The 14,915-nt window shown below is 44.2% G+C and overlaps 1 protein-coding gene across 1 annotated transcript in view; it reads right to left on the minus strand.

The window, feature by feature from the left end:
- LOC141105260 (putative DBH-like monooxygenase protein 2) overlaps window positions 1–14,915 on the minus strand; it is a 125,649-nt gene that overhangs the window by 24,499 nt on the left and 86,235 nt on the right. Inside the window, exons 8-11 of the mRNA XM_073595144.1 lie at window positions 9,423–9,514; window positions 8,403–8,499; window positions 6,509–6,568; window positions 6,171–6,304 (exon numbers count right to left, since the gene is read on the minus strand). Coding sequence (XP_073451245.1) covers window positions 6,171–6,304; window positions 6,509–6,568; window positions 8,403–8,499; window positions 9,423–9,514 — 383 coding nt within the window. The remainder of the gene's footprint in view (window positions 1–6,170; window positions 6,305–6,508; window positions 6,569–8,402; window positions 8,500–9,422; window positions 9,515–14,915) is intronic.

Raw genomic sequence — 14,915 nt, forward strand, 5'->3', positions numbered from 1 at the left:
GGAACCAGCGGTGCTCCGTAGGCGTTCAAGGGGCTACGCAAGTACGCAGGCCAAAAGATGCCATGCGGTGCTTGAGCTGGTGTGCTTGGGGGACAGGAGCCACACTGGGGCAGAGGTTTTGTCAGCTCTGCAGGGGCAGGTTCAGAGGTGGTTGACGCCACGCCAACTTAAGGCAGGAATGGTGGTTTGCGACAATGGCACCAACCTCCTCTCTGCCCTCCGACAGGGACAAATGACCCATGTGCCCTGTTTGGCTCACGTCCTTAACTTGGTGGTGCAGCGGTTCTTGGGCAGGTACCCGGGCTTACAGGATGTCCTGAGGCAGGCCAGGAAAGTCTGTGTGCATTTCCGCCGGTCATATAATGCCAGTGCTCGGTTGACGGACCTCCAAAAGGAGTTTAACCTGCCCAAGAACCGCCTAATCTGTGACATGCCCACCAGGTGGAACTCAACGTTGGCCATGCTGCAGCGGCTGCACACGCAGCAGAGGGCCATCAATGAGTACCTGTGCGACTATGGCACCAGGACAGGGTCAGGGGAGCTTGGTTTTTTTTCCCCACGCCAGTGGGCCATGATCAGGGATGCATGCACTGTCCTGTCACCATTCGAGGAGGCCACGAGGATGGTGAGCAGTGACAGTGCATGCATCAGTGACACTGTCCCCCTTGTCCACCTGTTGGAGCACACGCTGCGTGGAATAATGGACAGGGCACTTGAGGCAGAACAGAGGCAGGAAGAGGAGGACTTCCTTAGCTCTCAAGGCCCCCTTTATCCAGACAGTGTTCCTGCGTGCCCGCCGATCACACAGGAAGAGGACGAGGAGGAAGAGGAGGAGGAGGAAGATTGTGTCAGTATGGAGGTGGAGCCTGGCACTCAGCATCAGCAGCAGTCTTTAAGGGATCAGTCCCAAGAAACACATGGACTTGTACGTGGCTGGGAGGAGGTGGCTGCGGACCATGTCGTTCTTAGTGACCCAGAGGACTCCGGACCGAATGCCTCAGCAAACCTACGCTGCATGGCCTCCCTGATCCTGCAAAGCCTGCGTAAGGATCCTCGTATTCGTGGTATCAAGGAGAAGGACCAATACTGGCTGGCAACCCTCCTTGATCCACGTTACAAGGGTAAGGTTGCGGACCTTATCTTGCCATCGCAGAGGGAGCAGAGGATGAAACATCTTCGGGAGGCCTTGCAGAAAGGTCTGTGCAACGCGTTCCCAGAGACTGGGAGGTTACAAACTCCTGTTTCTGGACAACGTGTTGCTGAGGCTTCGGTCAGTCAAAGAAGGAGCGGTGGAGAAGGTGGCCGTCTGACCGATGCGTTCAGACAATTTTTTGGTCCGCAGCCCCAAGGTATGATCGGTTCCAGCAACCATCGCCAGCGTCTGTTTTACATGGTGCAGGAATACCTAGGGGCAAGATCAGACTTGGACACCTTTCCCACCGAAAATCCTCTGGGTTACTGGGTCTTGAGGATGGATCACTGGCCAGAGCTTGCACAGTATGCAATTGAGCTACTGGCCTGTCCTGCATCCAGCGTTCTTTCGGAACGCACATTCAGTGCTGCTGGAGGCGTGGTAACCGATCACAGGGTGCGTCTGTCCACCGACTCGGTCGATCGGCTGACCTTCATAAAAATGAATGAGTCTTGGATCACCACCAGCTACCAAGCACCTGATGCTGATGTAACCGAATAATTTTTTTTGAAATCTCAGATCCCTTCAAAGACTGCCTATGCTGATGCTGAGTGACTATCCCTGAGTAATTATCCTCTTCCTCCTCAATCATCACGCTGATAGCTTGTAAGAACATTTTTGGTTCTGGGCGCCACCACCAGTGCCTAAGGCACAATTTTTCAGCCCCTGTTTAACAGGGGCGTGTAATTACAATTTTTGATGTAATACTTTGCAGCAGGGCTCGTTCCTGCATTCCAACTAGAGTGTCTGTGAGGGGTTGCAGTGTTGTGGCACCAGCACCAGTGCCTAAGGCCCAATTTTTCTGCCCCTGTCTAACAGGGGCGTGTAATTACAATTTTTGATGCAATACTTTGCAGCAGGGCTCGTTCCTGCGTTCCAACTAGAGTGTCTGTGAGGGGTTGCAGTGTTGTGGCACCAGCACCAGTGCCTAAGGCCCAATTTTTCTGCCCCTGTCTAACAGGGGCGTGTAATTACAATTTTTGAAGCAATACTTTGCAGCAGGGCTCGTTCCTGCGTTCCAACTAGAGTGTCTGTGAGGGGTTGCAGTGTTGTGGCACCAGCACCAGTGCCTAAGGCCTAATTTTTCAGCTCCTGTTCAACAGGGGCATGTAATTACAATTCTTGATCTAATATTTCACAGCAGGGCCCTGTGAGGGCTTACAGTGTTGTGGCCACAGCAACACCTAAGGCCCAAATTTCTGCTGAGTATATAGGGCAGGACCCTACTTTCAAACATCTAACTTACAAACGACTCCTACTTGCAAACGGAAGGAGACAACAGGAAGTGAGATGAAATCTACCCCTAGGAAGGGAAATTCTTTCCTGTAAGAGTTAATATGGGAAAACAATTTCTCCTTTCCACTGATGCTTTCCAATCCTTGTTCCACAAAAAAACCCAAATTTTCAAAAAACATTTTTCATTGGGACAAAAAAGTGAGGTGAAATCTTCTGAAGAGGAGGAAAGACAGCAAAACAAATGTCACAGGGGTGATAACCCTTCCCTATGTTTTCCAAAAAGCTTAGAAAAGATTTTTTGGCTGGAGCTAAACACGTTAAAAATGTTCAAAATTACAAACAGATTCTACTTAACAACAAACCTACAGTCCCTGTCTTGTTTGCACCGCCTGTATACTGCTGTTCAGAGTATATAGGGCCTGGTGGCCCCACACCTTTCCTTATTTTAATTTGGGTGCGGGGTTCCCCTTAATATCCATACAAGACCCAAAGGGCCTGGTAATGGACTGGGGGGTACCCATGCCGTTTGTCTCACTGATTTTCATCCATATTGCCATGACCCGACATGACATTAAACCCGCAAGCAGTTTTAAATGAGATTTTTTCCTTTAAAAATGACATTTGGTGCAGGGACTGTTCTAAACATGGGAAACACGCGTCACTTTACAGGCATACTATAGACACCCCCCAGGTACGATATTTAAAGGAATATTTCACTTTTTTTTTTTTACTTTAAGCATCATTAAAATCACTGCTCCCGAAAAAACGGCCGTTTTTAAAAGTTTTTTTTGCATTGATACATGTCCCCTGGGGTAGGACCCGGGTCCCCAAACCCTTTTTTAGGACAATACCATGCAAATTAGCCTTTAAAATGAGCACTTTTGATTTCGAACGTTCGAGTCCCATAGACGTCAATGGGGTTCTAACGTTCGTGCGAACTTTCGGTCCGTTCGCGGGTTCTGGTGCGAACCGAACCGGGGGGTGTTCGGCTCATCCCTACTGGCTAGTAAAGCTGTTGTTTTTCAAAAGAAGAAGCTCTCTTGCAGGTATAGCAGTTAGAGCGTTGAGACAAACCATTTACCACTGACAGGAATGCTTACAATGATCAGTTTTTATTTGTTTTTGTAAAACTTTTATTCCAAAAGGAAAAAAAAAAGTTTGTTGTAACTACTTATAAAGTGTAAGCTGCAGTTTGGCTTTGATTTGGTAGTGTATTTAAATCTGTTAGTACATTTAACACTCCCCTCCTCCACACTGCTGCTGTCCAAAGGTGTCTCCTTTATCCAATACAGGAGGTGTGTTACTGGCCAGATCACCAGGTAAAAACAGAGGGGAAAGGCTAAAAAAGAAATAAAACGAATGCAGCCACCACGTCTAATGATTGGTAAGCTGCAATATATAAAATGTTTGTTTTTGGGTTAAATACTGATTTATTTATTGAGTCTGCATACTTTGTATCTTTGTTCCTGCAAGCCCTGATGAAGGGGGTGGTGTGTGGCCCTCAAATGTGTTGGCTTTTGTATACAATTTATGTTTGGAATAAACTCCATTTCAGACTCAAACATTAGGGTGTGGCACTCTAATATCAGCTGAGATAATTGTGGTAACCCTTTGGTGTGTAGAAGCTGCTTACCTACGATTCGGATACCCAATTGTTATATCATCAGTTTACAGTTGGATAATAATAACAATATAGAACCATCATTCAGTCAAAAGTGCTACCAACCCACTCCCTAAAAATCCTGGATCCTGTCCTTAATCACCATCGATTGGACCATAGGCATGCACACAGGGTGTTCCAGAGGTGCCTGGGCATACCCTTATCACCCTGTGTGGCAGAGATTCCCCCTGTTTAAATCCTTGATATTTAGCCAAAGCCCCCTAATGGGGCACCTAAAAAAATTTTTAAAAAATTTTTATAAAAAAATAAAATGATAAAATCAAAAACTACTGACAGTGTGGGTTCACATTGCCGCATGGAGCGGCTCACAGCAGGGGTCCGGTGTGTCCCCATTCACCGGTTCAGGTCCGATTTCAGCCCAAATTTTAGGCTGAATTCGGACCTGAAATGGACCAGAAGATGCACAGGACCCCTGGGCAATTCGCTCCGGAGCTGTGAGAACCGGCTCCATAGAGAGCCGGTCACAATCTTCTGACATGTGAATTGGATGCGGGGATCCACATCCAATTCACAATAGTGTGAACCCAGCCTGAAGCCTGTAACTGTTTAGCTTTTTCTGTTTGACCCTGGTTTGTTGGCACAAGCATGTCTCACCCTCCTGATCTAATATCTGCCCACAAACTTAAATTGCTCCTATTTCAGTTTGCTGCCTGCCATTCTTGCTTGGTACTTAGAGCACTTGTCTGAAACGCACGCCACTGCAATACCTGCCCGTTGGCTGTTACCACCAGACGCTTTCTGGGTTAGGCCCTGCAATGGTATGGGCCCCACCACCAATTTGGTTAAAAAACTAAAGATAAAAGGTTGAGCCGCACCTACAGGTGACACGGAGGGTCCACAAATTATGAAACATCCTCAACTCTACTCAAAAGGATGATATCCAGCAATGAGCTTGTTTATCCCAAATTGTATTGTATGGGTACTCATACTTCCCTGATTTATAATGGGCACCAGAGCTCTAATCAGATCCTTCAAGGCCCTGGTGCAAGAAACCATGAAGGGCCACCCTGACCCCCGGCTGGGGCCCTTACCTCTGAGCATGGTGGCGAAAGCGCAACCTATGCATCCCTGGTAGTTCTGCCACAGGTGTCAGTAGTTTTTTTACTTTTTGTTATTTTTTTTGTTACGTGTTACCATTTTAATTAATTAATTGCATTTTTTATTATATTTACTTTTTTTTTTTGGAGTCCCATTAGGGGTCTTCTGTGAGATATCAGGGGTCTGATGTTTGACTTGTGAGACAGAGAAAGGAAATTGAGGACACAGTCCTCAATCTAAATCTGTGCAGCCACAGCAGCACAGAATGAATGGACAGGAATAGCTCTGTATAGAGCCTCCCATTCATTCTGTGCAAACTGTTTACTATGTTTCAGTTATGAATGGACATAGTTGGTGATTGGTACTGATCACTAACTCTGTCCATTCAAAAAAGGAAGGAGCGGTAAATGACTTTCCTGCTCTCCATCTGGACACATCCCCCACAACAGCCAGCAGGAAAGGGTAGAGGAAGCTGGCAGAGCTGCGGGGGATGAAGGGGGGGGGGGGTCAGGGGAGCACATAGGGGCCCAGGGTTAGAAGAAGGACAAGGAAGCTGGATAGAAGGGGTGGTGGGGGCGGCATATAGTGGAACTGATCCCCTCCATTTTCCTCCTGCAGCCACCGAAAGCCTGCAGAAGGGAGAGGAGGATAAGCAGGCTTTCAGCGGCTGCAGGAAGAAAATGGAGGGGATCAGTTGCCCTATATGCCGCCCCCACCGCCCCCTTCTATACAGGTGTACAGGGGAGCCACATGGGCCCCCTGAAATATGGGGTCAGGTCTCTATTGCGACCCCTGTATGCATATGTCATTCTCAGCAAGGGCCAGATTAAAAACACGGGAGCCTATAAGCAAACACCTAACGCAGAACCTCTGTTACACGGCATATCTCTTTTCTAACCTGGCTGGGAACATTGTGACAATGTGTATAAAATGTGTGCCGTATAACTATGGAGAAAAAAGCCACCCTTTTGCCTTGGGGCGCCGAGAGGTACAGGCCTACTTTGCCTAATGTTATCAGCTCACGTCTCTGATTCATCCAGCTCCAGGACCTCAATCACATGCTGGATATCGAGGAAACTCCAACAGGCAGCAATAGGAACAACAGGATAATAAAACAGGAACACCACACACATTTCATTCATTGTACTTGGTCCTCCCTGAAAACATACAAAGATGGTATCATGAGGAGAAACAAAATTTACATAAAAACAATGTGATGATTTACCGATCTCATATCTAATTTTTTATTAGAAAACATATCAAATGTTTAAACTGAGAAAATGTACCAATAAAACAATAAGGTACTGTATGCAGAATTCTGCCTTTATGTAACAATGAATTAGGCAAAGACTGAAACTTACAAAGGTGACACCTTCTCTGTCCAGGGTGCTGGATGAACATTCCACTATAATCTGATCTCCCTGCAGGTAGAGAGAATTACAAAATCAGATCTCTGTCTTTGTATGTAGATATACTGAATGCATTATGTACATATAAGGGCTGCACCTATATTGGTATCAGTGCTGATACCGCTTACTCAAAACCTTTGTGGTGCGATTTAGAGGGGAAAGGGGGGAGAGAATTTGGAGGACACAGGAACATCAGGTGAGAGTTGTTGGAGTCTCTCAGAGGAGAGCTTGCAGATAGCCAGAGAAAGATGAGGAGACTTCACTGTTTGTATCACACTGTTTCTGCTTCCGGGATTTAGCTGGGGACACGTTGCCATGGAAACAGAGCCATGTGAAGAACATGCTCATTCTAGATAGCAGCCTGGGTGTGCACCTCTTCACCAATCACACCCACATGTCCTCCAGAGGGAGGGAGTGAAGGAGAGGCTGGATTGTGAAGCTGTATCCACCCCCTGGAAACTTTTGAACTGAGTAGGGATGAGCCGAACACCCCCCCCGGTTCGGTTCGCAGCAGAACATCCGAACAGGCAAAAAATTTGTTCGAACATGCAAACACCGTTAAAGTCTATGGGACACGAACATGAGAAATCAAAAATGCTAATTTTAAAGGCTTATATGCAAGTTATTGACTTAAAAAGTGTTTTGGGGACCTGGCTTCTGCCCCAGAGGACATGTAGCAATGCAAAAAAAAGTTTTAAAAACGGCCGTTTTTTCGGGAGCAGTGATTTTTATAATGCTTAAAGTGAAACAATGAAAGTGTAACATTCCATTAAATTTCGTACCTGGGGGGTGTCTATAGTATGCCTGTAAAGTGGTGCATGTTTCCCATGTTTAGAACAGTCCGAGAGCAAAATTACATTTCATTAATTTTTGGTCCCGGCAATACACATAAAAGTTCATTGATAAAAACGGCATGGGTTCCCCCACAGGGGAACCCCAAACCAAAATTTTAAAAGAAAAATGCGTGGGGGTCCCCCCAAATTCCATACCAGGCCCTTCAGGTCTGGTATGGATATTAAGGGGAACCCCGTGACAAAATTTTTAAAAAAAGGTCATGGGGGTCCCCCTCAAAATCCATACCAGACCTGAGTCTGGTATAGATTTTAAGGGGATTCCCCCGCCAAAATTTTTTAAAAAATGGCATGGGGTCCCCCCAAAAATCCTTACCAGACCCTTATCCGAGCACGCAACCTGGCAGGCTGCAGGAAAACAGGGGGGATGAGAACCTCCTGAACTCGCAGGATTTCAAACCGGCATTTCAGTCTGACTTCGGGGGGTGATTTGAGAGACATCTGTGTGGGTTCATGCACAGATGTCTATTGAAATCGCCTCCAAAGTCACCAAAAGTAGTGCAGGAACAACTTTTGGGAATCGGTGCGGCACCACAAATTCAGCGTCGCACCAATTCGGACGGTGCCATTGCCAGCAATAGGCTGCAATATGGCATGCGATTTGACATGTCAAATCGCATGTCAAATCGGCCCGATGGGAACGGGGGCTAAAACACATTGTGGGTGGCGTAGGACTTACTGTATGAAACCTTGAGCAGCTGCACATGGCAACCAATCAGATTCTGTCTTCAGCTTGTTCAGTTTAGCTTTGAAGTTTAAAAACAGAAGCGGATTGCCATGCACAGCTGCTCCAGACTCTTGCTACTTCGGTTTTGATAAATCCCCATCATTGCCTATTATTTCTTAGAGTTAGACAAAATAGAGTCTAATAAATAAATCAATTAAAAAATGCTATTAAGAATAAAAAATACATAAATGAAAGTGCTAATACCTCCTATAACATGATGCCCCTTTTCTCAAGACCCAGATTTATGATATAAAGTCACCCAACGTACCATTTGTACCGTGATAATTCCTGGCAAATCTCTGACTTGTTGGAAATTGAAGTCATATCTCTTATCTTCCCCCAAACTCCCAATTAATGTACCATTCCTAGTGAGCAAGAACAAGAATTGGGTATTATATGGAATGCTATAACTCGATTGACAGCAACTATTTGAAGCTTTGAGGGTGTCTTAATTCACTTTATTGGTGCAGTTTGCATTTTTAATGTGATGTTATAATGTTTTATATATAGTATATATATTGATACAAAGTATACCTATGACACATTCCCACACCATCCCAGGTTTTCTAAATTAAGAACACAGAAGCATCTGTTTCCATTCAGACTGCCTATGTTCGATATGCACTAGTGCGCAGTCATGTTGGAACAGGAAGAGGTCCTCCCCAAACTCTTCCCACAAAGTTGGGAGCATGAAATTGTCCAAAATGTCTTGGTATGCTGACGCCTTAAGAGTTCCCTTCACTGGAACTAAGGGGCCAAGCCCAACCCCTGAAAAACAACCCCACACCATAACCCCCCCTCCACCAAATGATTTGGACTAGTGCACAAAGCAAGGTCCATAAAGACATGGATGAGCGAGTTTGGGGTAGAGGAACTTGACTGGCTTGCACAGATATTCCTAAGAATTTCCGTTTAAAATTCTATCTGTGGCCAGCTTTAGACAGCAACTTATCAGTGGGGTTATATTCTTTTAGTGCTGGCAGATTTTACACAATTTTCATATTTTAAAATTTAGGCAAATTCTGACCACAATAGACAAAGTAAAAAACATTAGAGGATGTGGAGTTTTGCCTGCATCCCAAATTTCAGAAAATCAGTATTTACATAGGACATTCTGAGGACTGGCAAAATGCAAGTGTTGACAACTTATAACACCGGAGATTGAATGCCAAAGTTGCCTTGGGGTTTGAAGAATGTTTGCTTTGTACTAAGTGTGTTTATGAACAAAACCAATCCCAAGAATGTTGTCCCCATTGTTTGTTTGTTCATTGTTTTAGCCCTTTATTACCTGTAATGCATGGTTCGTATGCTTCGTACTGTCAGATGACCATGAAGGAGAAATACGTTGACATGAAAGTCTTCTACTGGATGACCCAACATCTGGGAAGAGAAGAGCAATCCTATGCGTATAAATCACCCACACACAACCCTGAGCATTGTCTGCAAACAAAATGGTGCTCTACCTTCAGCTCCCCACAGGAAACACACTTAGGCTAGGTTTACACATGCAGCAGAGCATGTGTGATAGATCACTTTTTAGAGGTGTTTGATGGGTGATGAGGAGGTGAGATTTTGCCTCCTCACTGCCTGTTTTACCAGCATAAATGCAGCACCACTACATGCATTGCACAAGGTTGCAGTGTGGTCATGGCATGGCCCCATTCACCTAAAAGACTCACACAGTTGTGGTACTAATTCCCACTGAACATGGTGTGTGTGTGTGTGTGTGTGTGTGGGGGGGGGGGGGGGGGGGGGGCAGAGTTGTGATGTGTTGTCCTAAGAGCACATACCAGAAAATCCACTGCTATTTATCATTTGGAGTTCCAGACTAAAGGTAAATCTTTTAGGGTACTGCTTAGGTATAGCTAAAATTTTTAACGTTTTTAGATGCTTCCTGATACATCATTAACAAAAAAATAATACATTTTTAAATTCAAGCTGAATTGCAGGAATTCAGCCACTTTGTAAAAAGTAAAGGCACACTATGAGTTAAGTCCAAAGAACTGCATGATATTTCCAGGGCTTAGCTCTACTATTTACATTTGACAGGTTTATTGCTCTGTGGGAGAGAAACTCTGGGATCTGAAAGGGGAAAAGCACACAGAGCAGCTATGCCCACCCCTCCCCACTGCTGCCCATTCACAGAAGCCTTTGTATTTTTCACATAACTCAAAGGCTTCTGTGATTGTGCAGGAGGAAGGGAGAAGCAGGCATAGCAGCTACAGCGACACTACTGTTCAAGAAGCATGGCTCAAAGTCAGAAGGATCAGCTTCGAGCTTCCAGAACCACAGCAATAGCTGACTTCCAGGAGTACTCTAAAGCTGTCAGATATAATAATAGAGCTAAGCCCAGGAGGTGTCATGCACTTTGCTGGACTTAACTCATAGTGTGCCTTCATTTTTTTACAAAGGAGTGGAATTCCTGGAGTTCAGCTTTCAGGTCCACTTTGAGTTTTTGTTACTGGGGTTAAAGTGGTAGTAAAAGTATTTGCCTCTTACTGATTTTTTATTTCTTTGCATATTTGTCACACTTAAATGATTCAGATCATCAAAAATTTTTATTATTACACAAAGATAACCCAAGTAAATACAAAATGCAGTTTTTTTAAATAATTATTTCATTTATTAGGGGAAAAAAGCTGTCTAAACCTGCCTGGCCCTATGTGAAAATGTAATTGCCCCCTAAACCTTATAACTAGTTGAGCCACCCTTGGCAGCAACAACTGCAATCAAGCATTTGTGATAACTGGCAATGAGACTTTCACTTCGCTGTGGAGGAATTCTGGCCCGCTCTTCTTTGCAGAATTGTTTTAATTCAGCCACATTGGAGGGATTTCCAGCATTAAATGTTTAAGATCATACCACAGCATCTCAATCAGATTCAAGTCCGGACTTTGACTAAGCCACTCAAAACCCTTAATTTTTTTAGCCATTCAGAGGTGGACTTGGTGGTGTGTTTTGGATCATTGTCCTGATGCATAACCCAAGTGCGCTTGAGGTTAGGAACTGATGGCTGGACATTCTCCTTCAGGATTTTCTGGTAGAGCTCAGAATTCATGGTTCCATCAATTATGGCAAGTCGTCCAGGTCCTGAAGCTGCAAAGCAGCCCCAGACTATCACACTACCACCACCATGTCTGACTGTTGGTATGATGTTCTTTTCATGAAATGCTGTGTTAGTTTTACACCAGATGTAACGCGACGCACACCTTCCAAAAAGTTTAACTTTTGCCTCATTAGGCCACAGAATATTTGCCCAAAAGTCCTGGGGATAATCAAGATGTTTGTTGGCAAATGTGAGACTTGCCTTTGTGTTCTTTTTGGTCCGCAGTGGCTTTGGCCTTGGAACTCTCCCATGGATGCCATTTTTGCCCAGTCTCTTTCTTATTGTTGAATCATGAATACCGATCTTACCTGAGGCAAGTGAGGCCTGCAGTTCTTTAGATTTTGTTCTGGGTTCTTTTATGACCTGCTGGATGAGTCGTCGTCATGCTCTTGGAGTAATTTTTGTAGGCCGGCTACTCCTGGGAAGGTTCACCACTGTTCCAAGTTATCTCTATATGTGGATAATGGCTCTCAATGTGGTTCGCTGGAGTCCCAAATCCTTAGAAATAGCTTTGTAACCCTTTCTAGACTGATACGTGCCAATTAATTTGTTTCTCATCTGTTCTTGAATTTATTTAGATCACTTTTTGAGATCTCTTAGCATACTTTGTCAGACAGCTTTTATTTAAGTGATTTCTTGATTCAACAGGTCTAGCAGTAATCAGTTCAAGTGAAATTTAACTCAGCTTTCCAAAAAATGTGGTTAATCTCAGTTCATTCATGATTTAGCAAGGGGGGGGGCAATTACTTTTTCAAATAGGGCCAGGCAGGCTTGGACAGCTTTTTTTCCCTTAAAGCGGTAGTAAACTTTTGTATTAAAAACAAAAGTTTCCTCCTGCAAGGCAATATCCTAATGTGCTAGTAAGCACCGCATACTAGCACATTATGAAAGACTTACAATGAAATGAAGCCCTCCAACCCCTGGATTAGATATCTTCACTCACCATGAGGGGTGGGGCGGAGGGAGAGGTAAGTAGTCTGGAGCATAGTGATCGCCTGTAAATCCTTTCTCTTTTTTTTTTTTTGACTGACTATTGAGGACTGTTCTACTATGTGCCATCCATCACATTTTTGGTGGGTGGAGTGTAGCATTTTTCTTTTAAAATCTATTTATATAGGGTGACTCTTTCCGGGTTTTCTTCCCTTTTTTTCTTTTTTGCTAGTTCATCTAGCTTGTTAACATATATTTATATTATTTTATAAAATATATATTTTTTATAGAATATTTTTTCATATATAATTTTATTTTTCTAATTTATATCAGTTTTGGCCATGTATTCGTTTTGTTTCAGGCCTTTTTTAGTTATTGGCCACTAGATGGCGTTGCTCTGTGGTGTTTTTTCATTATAGGCTATATTGCCCAAATCTAGGTTCCACATTTATTATGCCTGGCCACTAGATGGTGCCAGTTTACATGGTTCCTGTTTGTTATATTTTTTTATCATGTCACTATTTTCTTTATGTGATTTAGCTATGATATTATATCAATTTGCAATGTTTTTAATGTGTCTTTCACGTTTTTACATGTTGATATCAGGTTGGTTTATGCCAATGGTTCTCAACTCTTGTCCTCAGGGCCCACTAACAGGCCAGGTTTGCAAGATAACTAAAATACATCACAGGTGATATCATTTGCTGCTCAGTGATTGGAGTATTCTCATCTGCATCTCCCAAAGGTAATACATAAAACCTGGCCTGTTGGTGGGTCCTGAAGACAGGAGTTGAGAACCACTGGTTTATGCTGTATGGTCGAAGCAGTGTGTGTAAGTCGGCATCCCCTGGAGCAGTGGTTCTCAACCTGGGGGTCGAATGACGATTCGCCAGGGGTCACCGAATCCTGGGCTGTTCCTGAAGCCCGCACCGCTCTCCCAGCCTTTTTGTGGCCACCCAGCAGGGCTGTCCCTCTATCCTGTGGCCTCCCACTAAGCCTCTTCGCAGCCGCCCCTTCAGTTCAAAGCATGGCTGGGGGATAGGGACTAGAGGTCAGCTGACTGGTGAGGAATGTGAAGTGGGAGGGGCTGAAGGATTTCGGCATAGGTGTCACTGTTACGAGACACCGCAAAGTCAGAGACACAGTGAGTAACACTACCTGTGATTATAGTTGCCATTAAAAGTCCTCACTACAGTTCTCAGATCAGCAGAGGACCTTGATCAAAAGCACCTAAGTTGGCTGATCAGAACTTCCCCCAGCATTGCCACTCATCCAATTCCCCCCACTCCCCACCAAGGAGTAAGAGAAGGAATAAAAATAGAGAACACATGGAAGAGAGAGGAAAAGAGGGGGAGGAACAAAGAAAAAGGGTGTAAACATAAAGCCTCATATTGCTTACAGCTTACACTGACACCCTTAGAACAACTACGCTATAAGAGATAAGAGATCCGATCTTAAAAACAACTTCAATGGCCTATTCATGGTTGATTCAACCAACTCAAGATGAAAACACAAAAGCGCAAAGCCGAATGGGAAGTTGACTTGGGCATAAAAATCAGCGAATCCCAATGGGAAAAAGCATGTATTTTGGCGCATAAATATTAATTGAGCACAAAATACCAAGAGATATCCTATAATATTCTTACGCAGTGGTACATGACCCCACTAAAAGCTAAAAAATGGTTTCACACATCATCACACACATCATCTGACACCTGCTGGCGATGTGGTGGAGAAATAGGGTCTTTTTTGCATATCTGGTGGAGCTGTCCCCCAATCCTGGACTATTGGGAAAATATTTCAAAATGGATAAAACATATCGCTGACACTAAAATTAGTTTAAATGCTGCTGCATGTCTGATCCATATTAATTCTTTTACACTAAGTAAATATAATGCCGTGTACACACGACCGGACTTTTCGACAGCAAAGGTCCGACGGAACAAATCCGTCGGACAATTCAATCGTGTGTGGGCTTCATCGAACCTTTTCTGTCGAAAAATCTGACGGACTTTAGAAATAGAACATGTTTCAAATCTTTCCGACTGACTCGAGTCCGATCGAAAAATCCGTTTGTCTGACGGACAAAAAAGGACGCTAGGGCAGCTATTGGCTACTGTCTATGAACTTCCTTATTCTAGTCCGGTCGTACGTCATCACGTTCGAATCGGTCGGACTTCGGTGTGATCGTGTGTAGGCAAGTCCGTTTCGTTGGAACTCCATCGGAACTCTTTCGAAAAGTCCTTCGGAGTTCAGTCCGTTGAAAAGTCCACTCGTGTGTACACGGCATAAGAAATCCCTCATCAGACACATACTAACCGCAGCAAAAACTCTTATTCCTACACATTGGAAAACCACCCATACCCTCTCGGTCAAGGATTGGTTGGACAGAGTGCAATACTTATATGAGGTGGAAGACATTCTAGAGATGAAAAAAGAACATAGCGAAAGCTTCATCAAAACGTGGTAGCCATGGTTAATATTTACCTACTCGTTTGAATATCAAACACTTTGCAGGTAAAAGCTAATGCTACAAAACTCTTATATTAGGTTTCCCATAAAATTACATATGACATAAGTTCTTTGATATGCTCTCAACATTTCCCTTTCCCCTCCTATTCCCTCCCTCTCCCCCTTTCCCCCCCACCTCCCTTCCTCCCCTCTTCCCCTTCCATCTATCTCACTTCCTTACAAGTGATCAGATTACAATTCCAATAAGTATATTGTACTATCTGAATGTTAACA

This window comes from Aquarana catesbeiana, linkage group LG08 (assembly GCF_042186555.1).
Source record: "Aquarana catesbeiana isolate 2022-GZ linkage group LG08, ASM4218655v1, whole genome shotgun sequence".
Lineage (NCBI taxonomy): Eukaryota > Metazoa > Chordata > Amphibia > Anura > Ranidae > Aquarana > Aquarana catesbeiana.